We start from the raw sequence: 22,328 nt of genomic DNA, 5'->3' as shown, positions 1-22,328 counted from the left end.
TTCACAGAATACATCTAAATATGTATGCATGCCAGAGTTAGTAAATTAGAAAGTCAGTGGTACAGACATACTTGCTTCTTTTAAATCTTTGATGGGAAAAGGGCTGTTGCTGCCCTATTGAAAAATTGCAGAGTTAGCAGAGTGAACCAAAAAAGGAAATTACACATATTAGTATTGCGCCTTTAAACAGCTGGACTGTCCACATTTTGAAATATAAATCCCTCAGCATTTCGCCTCGGCATTCAAGGCTATTTATATATTTATAATGAAGTAGTACAGAATTGTATACCAGATATTCATTGTTACTGTCACATGGCTTGCCTTAATTGCTGCTTAAGATCTTTACGCTGTTGACATTAATGTAACTTATATGTCCAAAAGGAATTTAAATATAGCATCACTTTTTTATAAGGAAAAATATATTGCCCTGGATTAGAAGTATTTAATGCAACCAAATAGTGTAAAAAGAGTTGGTTTCTGACAGTATTCAGTAGAGGTGCACTGATATATTGGTCCATATTGGATTGGCACCAATTAAAAGAAAATCAACGTTATTGGCAATCAGCCTTTTTTGGCCAGTGTAGCTGAAAATGTCACAGATAAATTCCACATGCATGCACGCAGCCACAGCCACAGCATGCAAAGTGGCCAGGAATGCAGCACATCACCTTGGAGAGTGGTGTCTGGCTGGCAAATGTAGGAGAGAAGGGTCTTGGGGGGGCAGCTTGAGGGCCCCATAGTGAGGAAGGGAGTGAGTAAGGGGTAGGCACTGTCCAGCCGGGATGGAGCTGCAGGTGGCTCATCTGTGGAGGGGGGAAGGGGAGGCAGTTCCCTGCCATTGTGCGCATCCCTGGGGAAGGCATGGTGGGGTATGTGCCAGGGGTTTGTGTCCCCCTGGATTTGTGCACAGTGCAAGGGTGGGCTACCCATTTCGGGGTCAGAGTCTGCACTGGGCTCTTTCTGGTGGTGGGGCTGGGCCAGAGCTGCACTTGAGGTGGGTGAGGGCATGGTGGGGTGGGTAGTGGCAGCGTTGGCAGGGACTGGCTACAGGGTGGGCTATAGCCACCCCAAAATTTGTCATTGCCCCCCCTCCAAGTGCCACTTCTGCCCGCCCAGTCCCTCTGCCAGTAAGAGGCCAGCATAGCCCCTGGCCATGCTCCTGCAGTGGGCACCCTGCCCTTGTCTGACACAGAAATCTGGGGGGGGGGACCCCCCATTCTTTCCCCAGGGTTGTGCACAGCAGTGGGTAGCTGCCACCTTTCCCCATCCTACCATGGCTTTGTCCTGTGCCCCACCCTGCCCTGTCCCCCTGGGAAGAGACGGGCTCCCTCACTCCATCTCTCACCATGGGAGCCTTGATCTGCACCCCCACCCCACTCCTTTCCCTCCACAGACCTACCAGCTGGATGCAGCTCTCCAAGTTGCCAGGCTGCATATCAGTTATCGGGTTGGTATCAGCCAGTATGGCTGGTTAATAATTGGCCATCAATATCAGCTAAAAAAATCTTTATTGGTATCATAACCCTAATATTCAGTGACCCATAAAGAAAAAAGAGGAAAACTGAACATTCTCCTACAGTTCATGTAGAATAGCACTTTGGGGATCTCTTAAAACATTATCAGAATACCTCTGAATACAACAGGTAGCGAAGAAATTTGTCTTTTATAGTATCTTTTAAATGAAGACTTAAATGAAGACTTCTTCATTTGTCTTTCCAAATGACTTTCTTCATTTGGATAACTGGATTTCAAAAGAACTGTCAAGCCTACTTCCTTATGAGAGAGAGTGCAGAGACCCCTGTATTGCTGTGAATGTTGGAATATCTGAATCTTCCCCACCCTGTTTCAGGAAGAACCCAGGCCTTAGCAATAGCATTTTGGCATCCACTAGAACAGTGCACTGACAGTATCACTAGGAAACTTATAGTTTCTGTTTGTGCAAGGACATGATGCTTGTCAGGAGACTGTGGACAGAACAGAAGTGCAAAGACAAAGGTAACAGGAGCATCATTGTTTCATGGAGGGAATTGGGGTGCTGAGTTGAAAATTTTGAAAATAAATCACTTAAATGGGTAAAAAATAAAATAAAAAAATAAACAAATAAATGCAATTAAGTAGAATGGGGAAAAAGCAGTTAAATGGAAAAAAACATAAGAATAGGCTGTGTTAAAAATCCACAGATAATAATGGCAAAACCCTGATAACTATAAACTCCATTAAGTCTAGGGACAAAAATTACACATAAACAGGTGTGATTGGAAGTGATTGGAAACTAGTTCAAGACTGTAACCCAGCAGAAGTTCAGTACACATAAACTGCTTTCAGAATGACCAAAACCAATTTAATATAAACCTGGATGGATGTATAAGAGTGTGCCCATATATGTGGGGAGGGGCTGTTTTAATAAGAGTAGTTAATTAGAACTGCTCTAATTAAAACGGCTCACCATCATGTGTATTAAGCAGCCACATTTTAAAATGGCTGCAGGGGCGCTTTAACTAAAGCTCACTCAACAAGCTTGAGTTAAAGCACCCCCACGACCAATGAAAAATGTTTGGGGAGGGGGAGGACTCAACACACGTGATAGTGAGATGATGCTGGTGTGTTCTAATTAGGATGTGGAGCAGATTCAATTAATCGAGTCTTCTCTGATGTGTTTTAATTAGAATGCAAACCAGCACATCTATAGGCAGCTAGACTTAACTGATTTACGTTAAATTGGTTCATTGAACTTCTGTCCCTTCCAGATTCAAGTTAACTCACAATTCCCTGCAAACCCCAACCTGTCAGGTCACAGGTGGGCAGACTAGCCTTACCTCAAGCTGTCTGCTCCAGCTGAGCAGGGAGGCATGTTCTAGTGTCCCTCCCAACCCCTCTGCTTTTGGTTTGGGGCACTGCAGGCATGTGTCTGCATTTCCAGAATCAAAAAGTAAATGTCTGTTTACTTGCTTACTGGTTCACTCTGTCGGGCTTAGACTAACCTATGAAAGTTGAATCGATTCTGCCTTGGACTTTTTGGCTATCTGTACTTAGCCTAAATGTCTAGAGAACACATGAAACTGTCTTTCAGTATCTGGACCAATTTGATCTGATTCTGTACCATGATTTCTGTGGCACAAAGAACTGCCTACATGAATCTAGCTGCAGGATCAGTGCCTACAGTTGCATGTTGTATCGCTTTTCTGCCATACCTTGTTTTCCTCCTTTTAGATAAAAATTGTTTTCACTACAGCCCAGTGGTATAAACAAAGTTACTGAAAGCATTAGTATTGAAGGATACCAGTATAGGCAAATGTAACTGTTCAATCTGCTTGTTTCTATAGCCATGGATGTATAGCAAAACTATTGCAACTTTAAACCTGTTTCTTTCAGGGTGGAGGTTGAGGTGTACTCACTACCTGGTATCACTACAGGAGCATGCAGAGGATGCTGTGAGGATGTTAGATCATATTAGAAGAGTTGATTTGAGCTTGCCAGCAGCAGCTTCCCCTCCCTTTTTAAAGAAGTTAAAATACACATTTGTCCATACCCCAGGTTGTGCTGTGTGTTTGGATATCATGTAGTGAAACACAGCATTGGTCACAGCTGTGGCCATTTGTACTATTGCAATAGAAGTAATCAGTTTGCACCATGTAAATTAAGCCAGGTCAGCTCTTAATATTTTTTACTTATGAGTTCACTAAAGAAATCAATTTAATGATGTATATTAGGTGAATTTGGCACATTACTTCCAAGTTTTGGTTAGTGAAATATTTGATGTACTGGAAAATCCTTATTAAAAGTGTAAACTTATTTTGATGCTAGAAAATCTGTTTGCTCTTGATTGACATAGTAAGAGTTTAATCATGTTTTCCCATTGCAAAGAGTCGCAGCTGCATAAATTAGTGGATTCCACATCAGTTGTGGTTTTACATATTAGAAACAACTCCTTATACTCCTCCCAGGAACTGCCATACAGTTTGTCAGTGCAGATAATGGAGTACTAACATAATAGGCTTACATGCTTAGAGCTTCTCTGCATAGGGTAGTTAGCCTGGATTAAGATAGTTTGTGAGTCTAAAATGAAATTGTTTCCTTATTTAACTTTCTGTATGGACACTTATTCTGGAATGAGAGTGCTTTATGGTATTCCAAATTAGCTAGATCCCCTATTTTTTAGCTAATTGAAATGAAGCTCTCCTATTCTAGAAAAAGGGCATTCTTATGAGATTGAGTTTAGTTTAGAATACAAGCATTCACATAGAGTTAATCAGGAGTAGCCAATCCAAAATAACTCCTCATCCAGAAGATTCAGTATGTAAATTACAGCAATCCATCCTTTGGTGGTGCTTCTTAAATATATTTCCATCAGTTTTAAAGTGACAAATACATTGAATCTAGGTACCAAAACTGCACATGAAGAATAGTATTTTATCCTCATAGCCAGGCATAAATGAAAGCCATCACTCTGATCAGTGCTGAAATCTAATTACGCAGAAGTAACTGGGAGACTAATATTGTTAATCTTTAATATAATTGCTTGGTTGGAAGAAAAGCAAACAGTTGTTGGACTTATGTGTCCTTAACAAAAGAGCAATCTGGAATTGTGCAAAATAGTTGCTTGAAACTATTAGTTCCCACGGAAATGTACCAGTGTGATAAAAATGGACAGGAATACAAGAGATAAAATTCTGGCTTTCTGAAGTCCAAGACAAATTTCAGTAGGGCCAGGATTTCATCCAAATACTTTAATTTCCATTTTTTGTCAATGTTCCTACATCAAGATAGTTGATTTTTCAAGGTTTTAAAAAAAAATTACTATAATTTTGCTTTTTGTGTGAGACGTGTAAACAGAAGATGCTGCATTTATTCCAGCTGTCCCCCATAGCCTGTATCTCTTTTTTCAAAGTGTGTGGCCAAATCTGCTGCTGTGTCATGTTTTATCCGAATGCTTGATTGGCTCAAGTCTTGGGCTGTCCTGGGACTCTGTCAATGCAAATTCTTGCGCTTTTTTTCCTCTCCACCCTGCTGTGGGTTAAGAAAGATTGTCTGTTTTTTGAACACTGAAAGATATGGAAAATGTACTGAAAGGAATTTAAAAGGGAATGTTTCAATCTTGGCATGAAACACAGTTGTAAAAAGACTAGTTTTGATGACATTCATCTGTTACAGATTGAACTAGCTGGAATTAATGATTGTAAATTGAGCTCAGACAGGGTGATGGAGAAGGGTGGTAGTTTAAGTAAGTGAGACACCATGATCTGTATTTAGCAGGCTCAACAAAAGTTAGCTTTGAATAATGTGGAGCCTTATGAATAATAGTTTTCATGATCTTGCAGGGCAAAGGGAGAAGAGGGAATATTTGTTTAATACCAATGTGAGTTGTTCCTGCAAAATGTGAAGTGAAAGACCACAGGGTATGCTTATCCTTCATAGAGAAAAATTGTAGAGAATCACGGAGAATTAAGACAAAGGGAACAAAACTGAAGCATGTCATACTTACTTGGGCTCATAGCATATCCACAAGTTGGACAAAAAATAAAGACCTGTCTTTTTGTCAGCTCAGTTTCATTCACATCTATAAACACATCCCTACACGATAAATCCTCTGAGCTGTTAAGATGTGTATATGAGCGTGCTTAGCAGAGGAGCAGAATGCTGATAATTGTATCTGATTACCTTGGATATAGATATTCAGATCTTGGTGCTGCTTTCCCTTTGGATTCCTGATTTATGCTTGGTCACACCTGAAGTCTTGAAGGGCTGTTTATTTTCTTAGGATACATGTTAGCTCTTTCTGTGGTGCCACACATACCATATGTACAGCAAATAATAATAACTCTCCTCTTTTGTTCATGCTTATCTAATTTAATATCTATGCGACATTTGCTCTTTTAAATAGAAAAGTGTGAATGTTTGTGAGAGGGTTCTATGAACATATGCACCGGGCACTTCCAAATTAAAGAATTAAAATAGTAATATGTTTTGTTGTCTCCAAACAATGGAAACAATAGAATGAGAATTGATTGGTCAGTGAAATGTTAATAGGCTATCTTAGACTGCACACACACATTCAAATTGTCCAGAACAACTCTCCCAGGTTGTTTTCCTGAGAGAAAAACTGACCTGTACAGAAGTTCAACCAGCAAAGCAAAGAGCCTGCAATGCAGATGCTGGGATGCAAAGGGTCCCTAGAGTGTACAGCCCAGAGAGCTTTACAGGCTTTTTTGGGAGGAGGGGGTAGTGTTAAGTAAATATAGGCAGGGACTGTCAGGCAGTTGGGGCAGGGTCTGTGCTGTGCACAGTCCTCCGGTCTTCCCCTCGCCCATACTATGTGATTAGGCAAGGTATATGCTTATATGCTTCCTAGAACCCAAGTGCTGCAGTGTGATTCAGGCAGGGAAGAAGTCAGAAGCAGAGCACCTCCCCCCGCCCCCCCCCAAGTACTTCAGCACTGGGGTTTTCCAGCCCAAAGCACTCAAGGGGGCATGATCTTCTGCCTGCTTGGCTGGGACTGATGCACACCCTTCTGCCATCTGTGAGAGAGGGAGGCAAAGTAGTGAAGCACACTAGCTGCCTGTACCAAAGTTTTTTCTCCTGAGAGAGATTCTCTGGGGAGCTATTTCCTCGGTTGTTCCCAAGTTATTTATGTTTCTTGCTGAGTGGCTACTTTTACTCTGTAAGAAAAAAGATGCACTTCTGTACACTTGTGGTTTCTCCTGAGAGAGCAGGGACTCTCCTTGGAGAAACTGAACATCTGTCGAAGGTCTTGGAGCCATTATTTTCTCCGTAGCTTTAGACTCCTGAGATTCTTGGCTGCTTTCACTTCTTACCCCATCTCTTTTAGAAAAGATGTTTTTTCATTGCTGTTGAAGCTTATTTAAAGAGTTCTTCAGTCTTCTTGAGCATTATTCCTCTTGATTCACCACAAGGTTGAAGACAATAGGGATGTCTGTCCAAAAAATTTCTCTCTGTTGATTGTACATTTACTATACCTGGTTTGCTCCAGAATTTGTCCTCACATCTTTTTTATTTCAAAAGTATTTTGTCATCTTTCTTTATGCATAGCAGCTGCCCAAGGTGTGCGTCCACATCGAGCAATGAGCCTCATAATAGTTTGTATGGTCAGAGAGTTGGGCATGTATATAAATGGCATAGCCTGAGTGGCAGATTGATGTACTAAAAATGCTGTTGCTTTACCTACTGTTGTTAACTTTAATTAGTAGGATTTTTCATCTCCTTGGTCTGACTATGTTTTGACCTTCTGCTCTTCTTGCAATATTTTGCTGAGTTTGATGAGTCTTTTATTTGTGCCAATGCTGTACTGTTAGGAATATAAATCAACACTGGTAAAATGCACGGTCATTTTTCTTTGCGCTTAGCTGCTCCTGCAGCATAAACCATCTCTTTAAAACAGTTTTTAACTAAAGTTTTGGTTTCCCTTTTTTTTCACAGTCCGACAGCAATGCAAGCTTTCTCCGAGCTGCCAGAGCTGGCAATTTGGACAAAGTAGTGGAGTATCTGAAGAGCGGAATAGACATCAACACGTGTAATCAGGTAGGAGACCATCTGGGCATACATCTATTTATACAGGTAGATAAACTGAGCTGTAAAGAGGAAGCCCTATGTGCTTCTGTTGTCTAAATTGCTTTGCAGCTAATTCTGAGTCGGTTTTAGAGATTTTTTTTTGGCTCCAGCCTTCACATTGGAATGTCTGCTCCTCCCCATGTAGCTGACAATGCCCACACTACTCTTGGGCTGACTTTAATAGAGGTTCTTCATGGTGACTACACAGGTACTTCCAAGCCCCGTATTTCTGCCAGCATAATAAGATGCGAAGATCCAGGAGGTGGGCAGAGGAAGAGAGGGAGCAGCCACACCCCTCCTTGGCTGTGCCATACATGTGCAGTGAGGTCTCTGAGTTCACCGGCTTGTCAGTGAGGCTCTGGACCTCGGGGAACTACTTTCCCCACATTTTTTTCCTGGAGCAGCAGGCAAGGAGGTGAAAGAGTGAGCAGTGCCAGTGTTTACCCCATGGGCTCTGGTGCCATGCTGACAAGCTAGTGAGCGCACAGAGCTTACTGCACAGCAGAAGTAAGGTGCCGCTGCACTCCCTGCGCTCCTCTGGATCTGCCCTTGCATGCATGTGTAGGTGGGCCAATTTTGGTAGCTCAGTGTTCTGTGAAGATGTGAATTTTGCACATACATAATAAGCATGTGTATCAATTTTATGAGCTGTATCATGTAGGGACTATTTTGAGGTTCTGGGTTAAGTGAAATATTTAGCACTAGAGATGTTTGTGGGGTTTTACAGTTACTTAAACCAATCTAAAAATGGGGTTACTATCTAAAGAAATTAACACAAAAAAGGAAGTTTCATGATTGTTAAGACTTGTGTTCTCAGTCATTATAGCCGGGAAGATATTAAGGATACATGAACACTTTTTTTCCCCATAGATGAGAACTTTGCAGGTGTCCTACTACTGGCTTCTTCCACAAAGCCTCATTTTTTTCTGAAAAAACCCACCTTACTGTGAGAGCACTTTTGTAAAGTGCAGTGGTGGGATTAAACATCCCAAGGGTAGGACTCACCTGTGCAAGATACCACACCACTGATTTTTGTCTATCAATTCCAGATCACTTTGCCTTGTTACTCTCTCAATATTACCTCTTAGCTGTCTGAGAAAGAGGGACTGATAATTTGAAAAATATCATCCCCTGTCTAGACTTAGGGCATGTCCAGCCAAGTTGGGAACGTGTGTTTCCCCAGGGACAAGTAGCAGCAGCGCACTTTTGCTGCTGCTGGTGTTCCCCAGCAATGCCCATGCCACACATACTCTGGCGTGTGGCAGGTTACCCCAAGTCGGGTAGGGGAGGCTGGGGCCAGCAACTGTGCTGGCCCCAGCAGCCTTACCTGGGGCTCTAGGGGCCTCTGGGAGCTACAGTCATGGCACTTCTGCAGCTGGGAGCCTGGCCAGCAGCCGGTGTGTGGTTCCAATTAGCCAGACTCTAGTTTTGGCTGGCACATGCTGCTGCCACATGAACTGCCCCACTTCTTTTAGGCATGCATTATAAATATAAATTAGCCAAAAAAAACCCATGCTGCAAAGTAGTAGCATGGGGACTGCTGGCATGTGCAGTGTGTGGTGCCACAGACAGGTCTGCAGTGCCACATACTGCACATCCATGCTCATCTGAATGCACCCTTACTGTTCTTTTTTTAGGTTTGTACCAGTAGCATAACTAAGGGTGGGGGTGGTTGGGGCACCAGCACTGGGCACCAGCTTGGGTGGGAATACAAAAACAGCAACCACTGCACTGCTGGCCTAGCCACTGCCAGCAGCCTGCCCTGTGCACTGCCACCTCTCAGGGTGCATAACTGCCCAGATATACCTCTGATTTGTACTGTAGTAGCACACACAGGCCTCAACCAGATATAAAGATCCAGTGCAGTAAACATTGATACTGAAAAGACAGACCAAGCTCTAGAAAACTTAGAGTTGAAGTTGAGCATGAGCAGCAGTGGGTGGTACAATACATTAGAGAAGGAGCATGATGTAATGCTTACCATTAGCAAACCAAGTTCCTAGCTATTGTTAGTTGTTTCACAGGCTCCTTTACATACATCTTCACAAACATAAATGGCATAACAGAGGAAAGTGTAAAGTCACTATGGAAAAGTTAGCATTGTTAGCAAGGCTAAGGCACAGGTTAAGTGTACTGTACCAAAGAAGAGATGGTCGGTTAGATGGAGGTAGGCTGTGAAGAATCTTAAAGTGAAAACAAGTAGTTTTTGCTTAATGCAATGGGGAAAAATGAATCTAAGGAATGATGTGATAGAAATAAAGCAGCAAGTCAAGAAGGTAAGTTTTGAATCTGTGTAAGGACTGTGAATTACAAAATTATTTTTGTGAGCTAAACCAGCAAGATGAAGAGGTCTGGGCTTTCTCATTCATTGACATAATTACATTGTACACTTTTTGGGGCCAGTGTATTTTGTTCTGTGAGGCAAGTGCTTTTAGTCCTAATCTGTGACTAGGATTCTAGATATGGTAACACTAATAATCATTGGAAAGCAGGGCTGGAAGGGACTTGTGAGGTCATATAGTCCATCACCCTGTTCAAGGCAGGAAGATCCCTAACTAAATAAACCATCTTAGCCAAGTGCATGTCTAACCTGCTCTTGAACATTTCAATACTTGACCATTCTCATAGTGAGAAAGTTTTTCTTAATCTCTGAACTAAATTTTCCCTGCTGCAATTTGAGGCCCTTACGCTCCTAGTCTTGTCCCCTACAGCCCCATAGAGAAAAGTTCATTTCCATCCTTTCTATAATTGCCCATCAGGTATTTGAAAAATCCCCTTCTCAGTCTCCTCTTCTGCGGATTAAATAACCCGAGCTCTTTCTGCCTTCCATCATAAATTATTATTCCCGGGCCTCTAATTATTTCTGTTGCTCTGTGCTGCACTTTTTCCAAACTGTCCACATCCTACTTGAAGTGTGCGCCCAAAACTGGACACAGTGTTACAGGTGAAGCCTTACCAGTGCTGAGTAGAGTGGAAGAAACACTTCCCTTGATTTGCAAGTGACACTCCTGTTAATACAACCAAGGATGCTGTTGGCTTTTTTAACAAGAGAACACTGTTGGTTCATATTCAGTTTATGGCCTACTATAACCTCCAGGTCCTTCTCTGAAGTACTGCACCATAGCCAGTCACTCCCCAGGCTGTATTTGTACATGCAGTTATTCCATCCCAAGTGCAGGACTCTACCCAACCTGGCCTCATTCAGTGAGAGAATTTTTAACGTATTTAGTTTTTTGATATTTTTTGGCAGGAATGACCCTGGTCACGTAATAATATGTCAATATGTGTTTCTTCATAAGGACAAAATAAACGTAAAGGAATTTCATGGCTCTGATAAGCATATTTAAATCAACAGTTTTTAAATCTCGTTTTCCTAATGCAGATAAGACAGGAATGATGTATCTGAGTGCATTGATGCAGTTGATTGCTCAAGAATTAAACTGTGAAAAGTAGAAACAAAATGATTGGATAGCTCACACCAAAAGATTATTTGGTAGACCTTATCTAAATCATTTCAAACTTTACTTATTGTCTATGTTTTTAATAATGTGCTTATAAATAAGATTGTTCAGTGAATTCATTTTGAAAATAAATTTTGGAAGTTAAACATTACTATAGCATATTAAAACTTGGGTTGTTAAAATCAACATTTCATTCCAATGAAAGTTTCGTTTTGGCAATTTTGTGAAAACTGCTTTCTTGGAATAAAAACAGTATTTTCTCATAGGAAAGATGAAAATGGATACACCTGGCCAAACATTTTCCATTTTGTCTCATTTTTTTAGTTCACAGCTAATTTTGCTCCTTTTTATTTTTATGAAAAGTTGAACTTTTACTCTGAAAAAAATGAGCAAATATTTTGTTTTACTTGGATATTACCATGGGAAACCCTACTCTTTTTCTGGCTTGTTTACAAATCATTGCTTAAGAATCTAGGAATTGAATTATTGCCTTTTTCATGCAACACCTTGATTAATGAAATCAAAAACAACTAACCAAAGAATGAAAGGAACCAAGGTTTAGAAATTTGAAACAATCTTTTGAGATATGGGTTTTCCTTACTCTGTTCTGTTTGAAAGTGCTGCTGTTCATTTAAACCATAGAAGGTGCCTCTTGACCCTGGGAATAGGGATTTTAAAACAGGGATTTGACATTTCTGGTAAACCTTGGAAGTCAGTTATCAGCCTGATGGACAGAGAAATCTTTACTGCTCTGACATAGATACAGCTTTTAGCAGCTAAAGTGAAACTTCACTGGTAGCATGCATAGTAAATCCCAAACTTGTGTTTTTTGCCTCCTCCATGGTGGATTTTATTGAAATAATATTACAGCAGTACTAGTGAGAACAGGTTCCTTCATCTTCTAAGATTTGTGCTCCAGTGAACTTTTTTCTTTATGATCCTGCTTTATAAGAAAAAGAGCTCTTTTTTCCTTTCCATTGTAGTAGCATCCTAAAACCTTCCAACCCAACATTGAAAGTAAAGTGCTCAAACTGTCCCAGTGGGAATAGTTTGGAGGACAGATGAGCTCTCAGGAAAGTTTTCAGAGACTGTGTTTAAGAAACTCTCTCTCTTGATGTTTTCATGGTATCTGATAGCACCTCAGCCTTTTATAATAGGAAACAGTTCCTAACTGATACTTTGTTTATCCAGCCGACTTTGCACATTTAATGCCTCTCACATTTGAATGATTGCCATGTATGGACAACGATCTCCTTAGAGAAGAAGCATAAAGTAATGCTTACCATTAGCAAACCAATTTCCTAGCTATTGTTAGTTGTTGCATAGGCTCCTTTACATACATCTTCACAAACAGAAATGATATAACGGACACACGGACGTAGCTCAAGTAGAGGTGTTATGGAGTTTCTGTACAACGCATATCTCTTAGATAGTCCTTTTCACTGGCAAGAAGTAGTATCTGGCCACTCAGTGTGTCATCCCCCACAGAGCACCTGATCTCTAGTGACCCAAGGTGCGGAAGTCTGAGATTCCCTCGCTATTTCTGTGAGGTATCAAGCTATAAGTAAACACTGAGTGGGTATTTTTAGCTGAATGGCTAAAGCGTGTCCAAGCAGATTAAAATCTAGTAGCTCATAGTCTCCTACAGTAAATAACATCCCTAGTGCTGAATGCCAGTTAGAGGAGCCATTGTAGTTAGTTCAGCTGGGGACTCAAATGGCTGAAAAAGGGCCAAATTTTTTGGATTCATTTTTAATAAATCCATAGAGACTTGCTGAAATGATCGTAAATCTGGAAACTACAAAAGCAGCCTTTTATCATATTTTGCTTAGCGTGCCATTAAGTAACGAGTCTTCTATATAAAATAAAACAGTTGTGCAGTAAAATTAGCTTAAAGACAGTTGCGCTTTAGTTTGTTTCTGTTTCACTTACTACTTCACTGACTCTGAAAAGGCTGTTACTGCTATAAAAATGTGACTCTTACGTGATCAATACCTGACCCATGATCTCCCACTGTCAGTCTGTGACAGCCTTTTAGACTTTTTAGATTGTTTTCCCATCTATAAGTCTTCCATAAATCTCTTTTTTTTCATCAGATAGATACTTGGAGCCTGTAACTGAGGTTTGCAAACACTTGCAGCCACTGAAAGCTGTTTGAAGGGCTGCAAACGGCACACAGCACATGTGCACCAATGCACTGTGCTGCTAATTTGCAGCACATTTTTTTTTTGACACTGGGAGATCCCAGTGTCAAAAAAGCCTGCTGCTAGAAAAAGCAGTGCAGCACATGTGGCAGCAGTGTGCACTGCCGGAAATCAGATCTTGGCTCACCTGATTCTGTGCTGGCCTCAGCCTCCCAACCCCACCCGGGTCCCTTTGCTATGCGACAGTGAGCATGTGCAGGGGTCTGCCCGGGGACAAATAGCAGCAGTCCCATGCGTTTGCACTTGGGGAGGCACACCCAATAGGTTTGCTTATGATCCAGCACTTAACCGGCAAGCTGTGGAGCTCCCACTGAAGGCAGCAGCAGTTTCATGACTGAGACCCTGAAATATCAAACTTGCTGAGAACCTTGAGTAAAATTTGGCCAGAATAACCAGGAAATTCAGAACAGATGTGAATTTGCAAGAAGTAAGTAAACAAATTGCAAACAAATTGATGTTTTAGCTGATAACAACATTTCACTCAGCAAATACTTTCATCCAGTCTTTTTTTTCCTGGGCCAGGGTATGTCACTTGGCACGTTACAATTTTCTGGTCTGTCAGCAGGCTCTGATATCAGGACTCTGATATCCAAGAAAGCTGCCCTTCCTGGTAGAATACAAACGGTGTGCACTGCATTGACACCCACCATCCACTTGAATAAATCCTCCTTTTGCTGTGTCTGTGTCTGTGGCTCAGGTTTGTATTTTCCTAAGCCCATGGAAGTGATTGAAGTGCACAAACTGAATTAAAAGAAAAACTCCTATAAGTTTACCAGAAAGTGACTTGCTGAATTAGTAACTAATGGTCATTTCCTTTAGAGTATAACATCACATTTAAAATACAGTCACAGAATGGCACCTTTGTCATATTTACTATGGCCCTTATTTAGGAAAACACTTATGACCAGATTTTTAAAGGTATATAGATGCTGAACTCTATTACTTGTATATCTTTAAAAATCTGGCCCTTACAATAATTAAACACAAACTTAACCCTAAGCATGTATTTAAATTCCAGGGATGTTAAGTGAAGCATCTATGTAAATGTTTTCTTATGGCTGGGCATTGTACTGTATAAAAAATACTGTAGTAATGCCAAAATATTGAGAAGGAGACAGTCTTATATCTGGAGAACACCTCACTAAAATCTCTTACTTCTTGGCTTACCTTTATCTGTTGACATCCATCCCAGAGAAGAGCCTTTATGAACTTCCATAGTCAAGGTAGAAAGCTCAGATAGGAAAGATTTATCATGAGAAAATAGTCATAACTCTATGTAAAATAAAATGAAGTCATTTTGTAAAATAGTGGTTGCAAAAATGAGAAATGAGTGGCTGAAATAGAATACCACCCCTGCCAAAGGAAAGCTGCAGATGATTAAGTACACAAATGTTTTATGAAAGTTGGGATATGAATGTGCAGAGGGGAAGATCCCAGGAATAGAATGTTGGCAAGACCTGAGACTTTCTGCCGTCTGTTTTATTGAGAGCATAAATTCTTTAGACAATATTAAATTGTCTCGAGAAATGTTATGACCCAATACATTCCATTTGCAAAAATAAAAATAAAAATGGTGTGGATGGCAAAAAAAAAGTATGCTCTCTCCAGTGCTCTCTTTTTGTAAATGTTCTTATTTTCTAGAAGAAACAGCAAATTTTAAGTGAAGGTATTTGAGAGAAGCAAATTCTGAAATTGTTTTTTGCTTCAAAAATCTGATTGCAAGATTTGTAGTCAGTTGGTCAGGGATCTTTGGTCTGTTAAATTTTAATACAGTTTGAGAAGGATCTCGTCAGTTTGAGAAGGATCACGCCATAATTTATGACTAAGAAAACTGAGATTCTTTGCTAAGATAAGAAATAGGTTGTACTCTTTATTCCTGTCTCTCAGGAGAGAAAAGAAAACTCACACAGGCTGGGATAGCTATATTAGCAAACAGTCATATCCATTCCATAAACCGTTTCCTTTCTGGAATCAGATTGAATTCCTCTTTTTTCTTTATGAAGGAATGTTAATGATAGCTAGCTAGCAAAACGCTATCTCCTTTAATCATCAATATTGGAAATCAGATACATGCAAGATAAAGTAAAAAAAGAGACACCATATAATTTTATACTTGCTTGAAATAGATGTTGTACCTTAGTGTGTGCCATATTGTGGTATCACAAGCTTTCAGCATTTAATGACTAGAGGCAAAGTTAAAACTGCATCCTGATGTACCAAAGTAATTAAAGTACTCAATTACTGTGCAAAGTACTATCTGTACCTTTACCTATACCTGGTCTCATTCAGTAAATACTTTTTCTGATACTGGAAGGAAGTGATTCAAGGATTTTCTTTAAAATGTTGAGTAATTGCAGTTCCTGGAAAGCTCTTATTAAAGATAATGAAAAAAATCCTAAGAATCCTAAGAAATCCTAAGAATTCTTAAGAATCCTTAAACAGATTATTTGGGTTCTCACAGTAAACCATAAACCAAGAAATTGTTTCACTAGGCACTGGGCAATCTCTTGTCCACTTCTGTGATAGTGTCTGCAGTTTGGGGACTTCCAGCTATGAAGAATTACCTGTGAAAGCCCTCTTGCAGGGTCAAAAGTAAGGAGCACATTTTCTCACCCATAGCCCCTTAGCCATTGTTACCAGGCTATGTATATTCCTTTCTTGCCTGCAGAGCTTTCATCCATGAGGATGACTGGCCATTTATCTTCCCTGAATCAGTCTGTCTTGTGCAAGGAAGATTCTATCTATCTTCTGTTATTTCTCTTAACAAAAAAAAAAGAGCCCTGCAGGTTTCATATCTGTTTCACTCTGAATAGATTTGTAGACAAAGAAACTTTAAGAAAGAGCAAAAAATATCCATAGGACATGCGTCATAATACAATGGGGACCAAGCTTTTTAGAATTAGAAGAAGAAGAATTAGAATTTTAGAACCATTAGAACTGCACCATCCCTCCCTGAGTGCTACCCTGATCACCTTCCCTGGCTGACCTGCTACTCTGCTTTCTGCTTCTTTCTTGTGCTGCAAATGTTGTTTACAGTGCTTACTGGAGAGTAGGGTTGTTGTGAAAGTTAGCTGGCAAACAGCTTTTCATGAGACGTAATATATAAATAAGTACCAACTGTTATTGGTTGGGTGGTGTTCCCCTAACCATGTCAGGTTTTAAGCGTTAGAGTACTTATAACTTTAGCATGTTTTTTAGTTCAGTCTTCCCATTTGTAACATTTTGTTTGGTTGAAATAAGTCAAATGTATGCATTAATAAGTCCTACAAATGTTTAGCCCATTCGTAATTAATCATTCTATCCTATAGCCCAAATGCTTTCATTTTCTTTTGAATTGGGGAAGTATTTTACATCTATTGAGTAAAGGAAATAGTAAATTTCTTTCTGTTTTCTACTTTTTGATCTCTCCATCCCTCATTTTCTTCTTCCTTTGGCTCTTAAGATGGTGTAAAACAGGGGCAGGCAATTATTTTGAGTGGAGGGATGCTTACCAAGTTTGGGCAAGCTGTTGAGGGCCACATAGGTAGCCCTGCCCCTTGACAGGTGCTCCGCCCTCTGCTTGCCATCTTGTGACTGGAAGTCCTGCCCCTTAACCCCCAGCCTTTGCCACTAGAAGTCCTTCCCCTTGCCCCTGGAAGTACTCCTTTCAGCAAAGAGTTTTGCCATCACAGAACCAGAAAAATAGCAAATTATATTCTAAAAATTGAACATCTACAACATTCATTAATTTGATTAAAAAAATATTTTGTACTGATGTATATGTGTTTGTGTAGTGTACATAGAGGTGATTGCACAATAGCATAAAATAAAGTCTTACTGTTTTGTATATTGTGGGGGGCTGGGGGAATGGGGGGTGGGTGTAGGTTTGTGGGGGGTTGTGGTTGTGTGTAGGAGGGTTTTGTGGCGGGGTGGGGTGGGGTGAGGGAGCATGTGGCTGTGTGTGTGGATATGTGGTGTGTGGGTGGTGGTGTGGGGTTTGTAAGGGACTGTGTGTGAGGCTGGAGTGTGTGAGGGGGTGTGGGTGTCAGGGTCTGTGCGTATGGTAGTGTGAGTGGGGGTGTGGGTGCATTTGTATAGTGAGGTATGTGTGGGGGACTTGTCCTATGAACACACACACATACCCCTCCCATTACTGGCACTGGAATGGGCCCCCTGCTCCTGTGGTCTGGTGATTCAGCCAGGGGCCACGTAGTGCTAGAGACTGGCAGGTGGGTAGGGAAAGAGTGAAAGCTGCGGCAGGCAGAGGCTTCCAGTTGTGGGGGGCAGGGGAGGCAGGGGGCTGAGGGTGGGTTGGGGTTGGGCTGGCTTTGGTGGTGGGTCCTGCTGATGGCTTCCCCTGGGTCCTACTGCCCCTAGCTCCTATCATCTTTGACAGGTAGCCAGGAGCAGATAAATATTAATTTTCTAAAATTTTTAGGGACCCCATGGGTCGGATAGAATTGCCTGAGAGGTTGCATCTGGCCCTCAGGCTGGATTTTGTCTGCCACTGTTGTAAAACTTATACTTTCTACTCTGGTGAAGGGCCAGAAGTTTAGCTAATGATGAGGTGTTTTATGTTAAAACATTAATCATAACCTACACTTAGAAGAATGCCTCAGTTACAAGGGAAGTGCTGGGTCATAGCAACTTAGGTTCTTTGTTTACTTCTTTTGTGTGTTTTACCTATTCTGCTGTGTTTGGTTTTGAACAGAGGCTACAATAGTTTTAAAAGTCCAGGTTTGGCTACTTTTATCACTCCAAGCTACTACTTTATGATGCAAGTAATCTGAACATCTGTTGATAAAATAGGCCCCAAAGAGGGACTGTAGCCTAAAGTATGATAATCTTGTAGTGTGATGGCAGGCAACACACTGTTTTATGTAGTAGGGACCAACCTTTTTGGCAGGTGTGTTCAAATCAGCTCTGCACCCTCCCCAAATACCACTCCAATCCCTTTCCCCTGCCCAACCTGCTACTCTGCTTTCTGCTTCCTGACCTATGCCCCCTGCCTGATCTGATGCTCTGCCTTCTGCTCCATGCCTTATCTGCCACTGTGCTGCCTGTCCCCTTCCTAATCTGCTCTGTACCACACACAGAAGCTGCTCATGCCTCTTATGACATGTGTGCCTCAGGTTGGCCGCCTCTGGTTTACCATATTTTTTTTGCCCAAAAGATATCATGGACAATTCTATGTTAATAGGATCACTGTTGCTTTTATCAACTAGCATCAGTGAGTATCATTTCCTAGCATTATCCATTCAATCTTTTGCCTCCCAGGTGCTTTCTGTAAATTGTTTTGCTCTGTTCAGTTACACCAAAAATAAAACATCTCTCTGGGTTTTCTTAATGATGAGAAACCATTCCTAGCTAATAAAGCTTATGATACTGTATTACTGCTTAATTAAGTAAAAGTGTGATTATAAAGATTTGAGAACAGTCATACAAATGGCCAAGCCGTGGTAGTTGTGTGCTGCTAAAATGAAAGATGTATGCTGAGTGGAATTCTGTCAGGTCAGAAAGGATAGTATCATGCTTATTCAGGCTGTAGGATAGTCCCAGAATCACTTGGCAGTTACTGGTACAGCAACAGATTCAGTAGCTTTTTAACTTTCACACTCATGGGTATGTACGGTGTGCTTTGATAGTCATACAGATCTACATGACATACACAGGCCATACCTAATTTGACATATGCAGTTTAGGCCACTACATGTGAAGGATAGAAAGGAATGTCTTTGACTTTAGAGAGAGTTGCCTGTATACTGCTTTGAAAATGAATCTTAAGTTATAAAGGCTACATACAGACAGTAAAAAGGATGGGGCTGAATTGATTCAGTCTTTGTAGGTTAGTTTAAGATGCAGAGATTAAACTGATAAGCAAGTGACCAGACATTCACTTTTGATTCAGGAAATGCAGCCATATACCTGCGGTGGCCCAGGCCAGAAGCCAGTGGGTGCTACAGCACACTGCCCAGTCTGCCAGCCACTGCCAAAGGGAAGGGAGGAAGCTCCAAGGCTTTTACCCCACTCCCCGGTTGAGCAGGGGGGTGCACACGCACACGCATGTGTGTGTACCCAGGCATGGGTGTAGAGGGCTGTGTGTGCATGTGCGTGTGTGTGTGCACGTGTGTCCAAGTGTGGGTTGGGGGGGTGTCTGCATGTGAGTCTGGGGTGCGTGTGCATGCATGTATGTCCATGTGTGTGTGTTTCCAAGTGTGGGTGTTGAAGGGTGTGTGTGCATGTGGGTTGGGGCGTTTTTGCACGTGTGTCCACGTGTCTGTGTATGTGTGCTTCCTGAGCACCTCAAAGACATTGCTGATGCGGGTGTGCTTCCAAAAGTTAGCTGTCAAATGTTGGGTCAGCTGCAGGGCTCAACTGGGGAGTGGGGTGGGACTGCTTCCACCCTGCCCTTACCCTCACCCTGCCATGGGAGGGACTGCCCCCACCCCCCCTCCTGACAGGCTGGACTAGAAGGCTGACTGTGCTTTTCCCCTGGAGCCCTCAGGTTGTTGGCTGTGGTTTGCCTGGGGGGGGGGCACCCCTCTCCCATGCATGGACACACGTGGACACACACATACACATCCCCTATATGCATGTACACACATGAACACATACACCCATATGTTCCCCATGCTTCTCCATATGCACCCCCTCCCCAGCCTGGCTGGAGGAACAGGCCGTCCCAGAGCTGTCAGCTGAGGTTTGCTTGAAGGTGGAGGGGTAGTCCTGCCCAGGCTTTTCCCACCCCCACCTCACACCCCACTCCATGCCCCCGCCTCCTCAAGCAGGAAAAGTCTGGCAGGGGCTACCCCTTCCCCTCCCCCCACTTCAGGCAGATGGGGCTGTGTCCTGCACCGAGTTTCCCACCCTGACCCCCTTATCAGCCAGCCCTCACTGGTCCTGCTAGGGAGTAGAGGGGCAGGGGCAGCCCTGCTCTCATCAAGCAGACATCACAGCCAAGCCCAGGGCTGGAAAGCACGCTGGGATGCTGGAGGACTGTGACTTAACTTGAACCAGAAAGGGGTCTTGGGTAGAAGTTTCATAATCTGGTTTTACCTAAATTGGCTAAATGTGATACTACATGCAACCAAGTTTCTCTTAAACCAGTTTCAGCCATTTTGATACCGGTTTATTTGCACTCAACTTATGTTCTGTTACAGGTTTACAAGTAACAGATCACTTACAGTACAAGTTTCAGATCACTTAAACTGGTTTATGTGTAACTTCTGTCCCCAGCCTAATGGTCCAAAATTCCATTTTCTTCTCTTTTCTTATTTTCTTTAAATGCTATTCTTTGTGTTGGACTGAAAAAATTACTCTAATGAGATGTGATTTAGGCATATGCTTCATTTTATGCATGAACTTAAATGCTTTCCCTATAAGAGACAGGCATAAGCATGTACGTGAGCATTTCTTTTCTTGAATTAGAGCCATTATTCTCCAAGTCCTGTGACCAGAGTTAGGGAAATGTCTGGACAGAAAGTCAAACACATTTCTTTTGCTTTAAATACTCCCAAACTCTGATATAATCTAATGTTTCAGAATGTGTTCATGATAGCATTTACTTAGTATTTTTATGATGTTTTATTGCATGCTGCCTCATATTTATGTCAAGGTAAATTGTGGCCAAATTGTTATTACTTCTCTCAATACAGATGTGTCATAAAGTGTTATGAAAGTCCTAAATCAGTGATATTTCTGATTAGAAATTTGGAAATGTCAAATAAAAATACCCTACTTCCTTGCTAGATTGTGCACATAGTTAAATTACACAATATACTTTTTCTCTGAGCTCTGCGGTTGTCATCCATTGCTAGTAATCTATATCATGCCACAGGTTGAGGGTTTTAAAGTTGAGCCATTCATCTTCAATAGTAGATACTTCATTTTCTATTTGTCACATTATTAAACACACAATTTAAACTTTGGTGCCTCTGGCAGTACTTGAATGCTGTCTGCTGTTTGATTGCTTTTGTAGGACGGTTCAGTTTTGCAAGCCTTGCAGATTCTGTTTGGGATGTCCTATAGTGCTGGCCTTCCAGCATTGTTTTAAATGGAGGAGTAAAATGGACTTCTAGTGGTTTTTCTTTCTGCAGCAAATCTGTGAAGAAAACATAAAAGTTCAGCTTTCACTTGTTTAAATGATTTTTTTTTCAATTTTTCTTTTTATTGTGTATGTCAAAGTTGAGCAAATCTTTGATAATAAGATCTTGCTGTGGAGGGTGAGGTTAGGTAATCTAGTCATATTTTATGAGCTTCACTGTTGCGAAATTAAACAAATTTATTTCCAGAAATATAATTTTGACCACTGCCACAGTCAGTCCAGCCCCATAAATTTGTGATCAGCAGTCTTCACCACTTCATAGAGAAGGTCAACTGGTGCTGGCTCAGGAAGCAAGCAGAGTTTACTCCGGTGGTTGAGAGAAGATTTTTGGGAGGGAGAGGGGTAGGAAGGAAGAAAAACAGTCCAGCTAGTCAAACGTTCACACTGGTAAATGAGCTTTGATATCGCATTGCCCCCACTCCACCTTTTCAGTAAAAGATTGATGATATGGGCACAAAAAAATCTGAGGGTGGGTAGTGGTCTAAAAAATTTGGGAACCAGTGTGTCACGGGGCGGGGGCCCTGGAGCTGCTGTGATCTCTCCTGGCGCCCCTACTGTGCCAAGTTGCCGGTCTAGCACCCTCTTTCTCGCCCGCCACAACTTTGATGTTTCTATGATACTAATGGGAGGCTGCCTTATTTGACCCCTTGGATCCAGTGCTCTTGTGCTTCTGGTCCCTGCTCTACGCGAATGGACTCTGGTGCCCCAACCCTATGGGTGTTGCGTGGCTCCTTCCACCCCAATACCAAGCCTCTCAGCTGTTCTGGACATTCTCGTCTCTACCTTGTTCCTAAGTGGCCCCTTCCGGGGCGTCTCACTCACATGCTCGCCCTTCCCGGGCCTCTCAGTGTACGCGCCCTCACCGGGCTCTCTAATCATGTGCGCGCCCTCGCTGGGCTCTCTAATCGTGCGCTTGCCCGAACCGAGGCCAACGCCTCGCGCCTCTCGCGTTCCCCGCCCTCACTGGGGCCTTGCTCGCGCCTCTCACGCTCCCCGCCCACACTGGGGCCTTGC

At 42.0% G+C, this 22,328-nt stretch overlaps 1 protein-coding gene across 11 annotated transcripts in view; it reads left to right on the top strand.

Annotated features, from left to right (window-relative positions):
- ANK2 (ankyrin 2) overlaps positions 1–22,328 on the top strand; it is a 550,591-nt gene that overhangs the window by 299,644 nt on the left and 228,619 nt on the right. For all 11 annotated transcript variants that reach the window (XM_019534075.1, XM_019534077.1, XM_019534078.1 and 8 more), the window contains exon 2: positions 7,435–7,536. In XM_019534075.1, the coding sequence (XP_019389620.1) occupies positions 7,435–7,536 (102 nt within the window). The remainder of the gene's footprint in view (positions 1–7,434; positions 7,537–22,328) is intronic.

This window comes from Crocodylus porosus, unplaced genomic scaffold, assembly GCF_001723895.1.
Source record: "Crocodylus porosus isolate Cpor-Errol unplaced genomic scaffold, CroPor_comp1, whole genome shotgun sequence".
NCBI lineage: Eukaryota > Metazoa > Chordata > Crocodylia > Crocodylidae > Crocodylus > Crocodylus porosus.
Note: the sequence above shows the minus strand (reverse complement) of the source record. Positions and strands in the feature narration are given on the sequence as shown.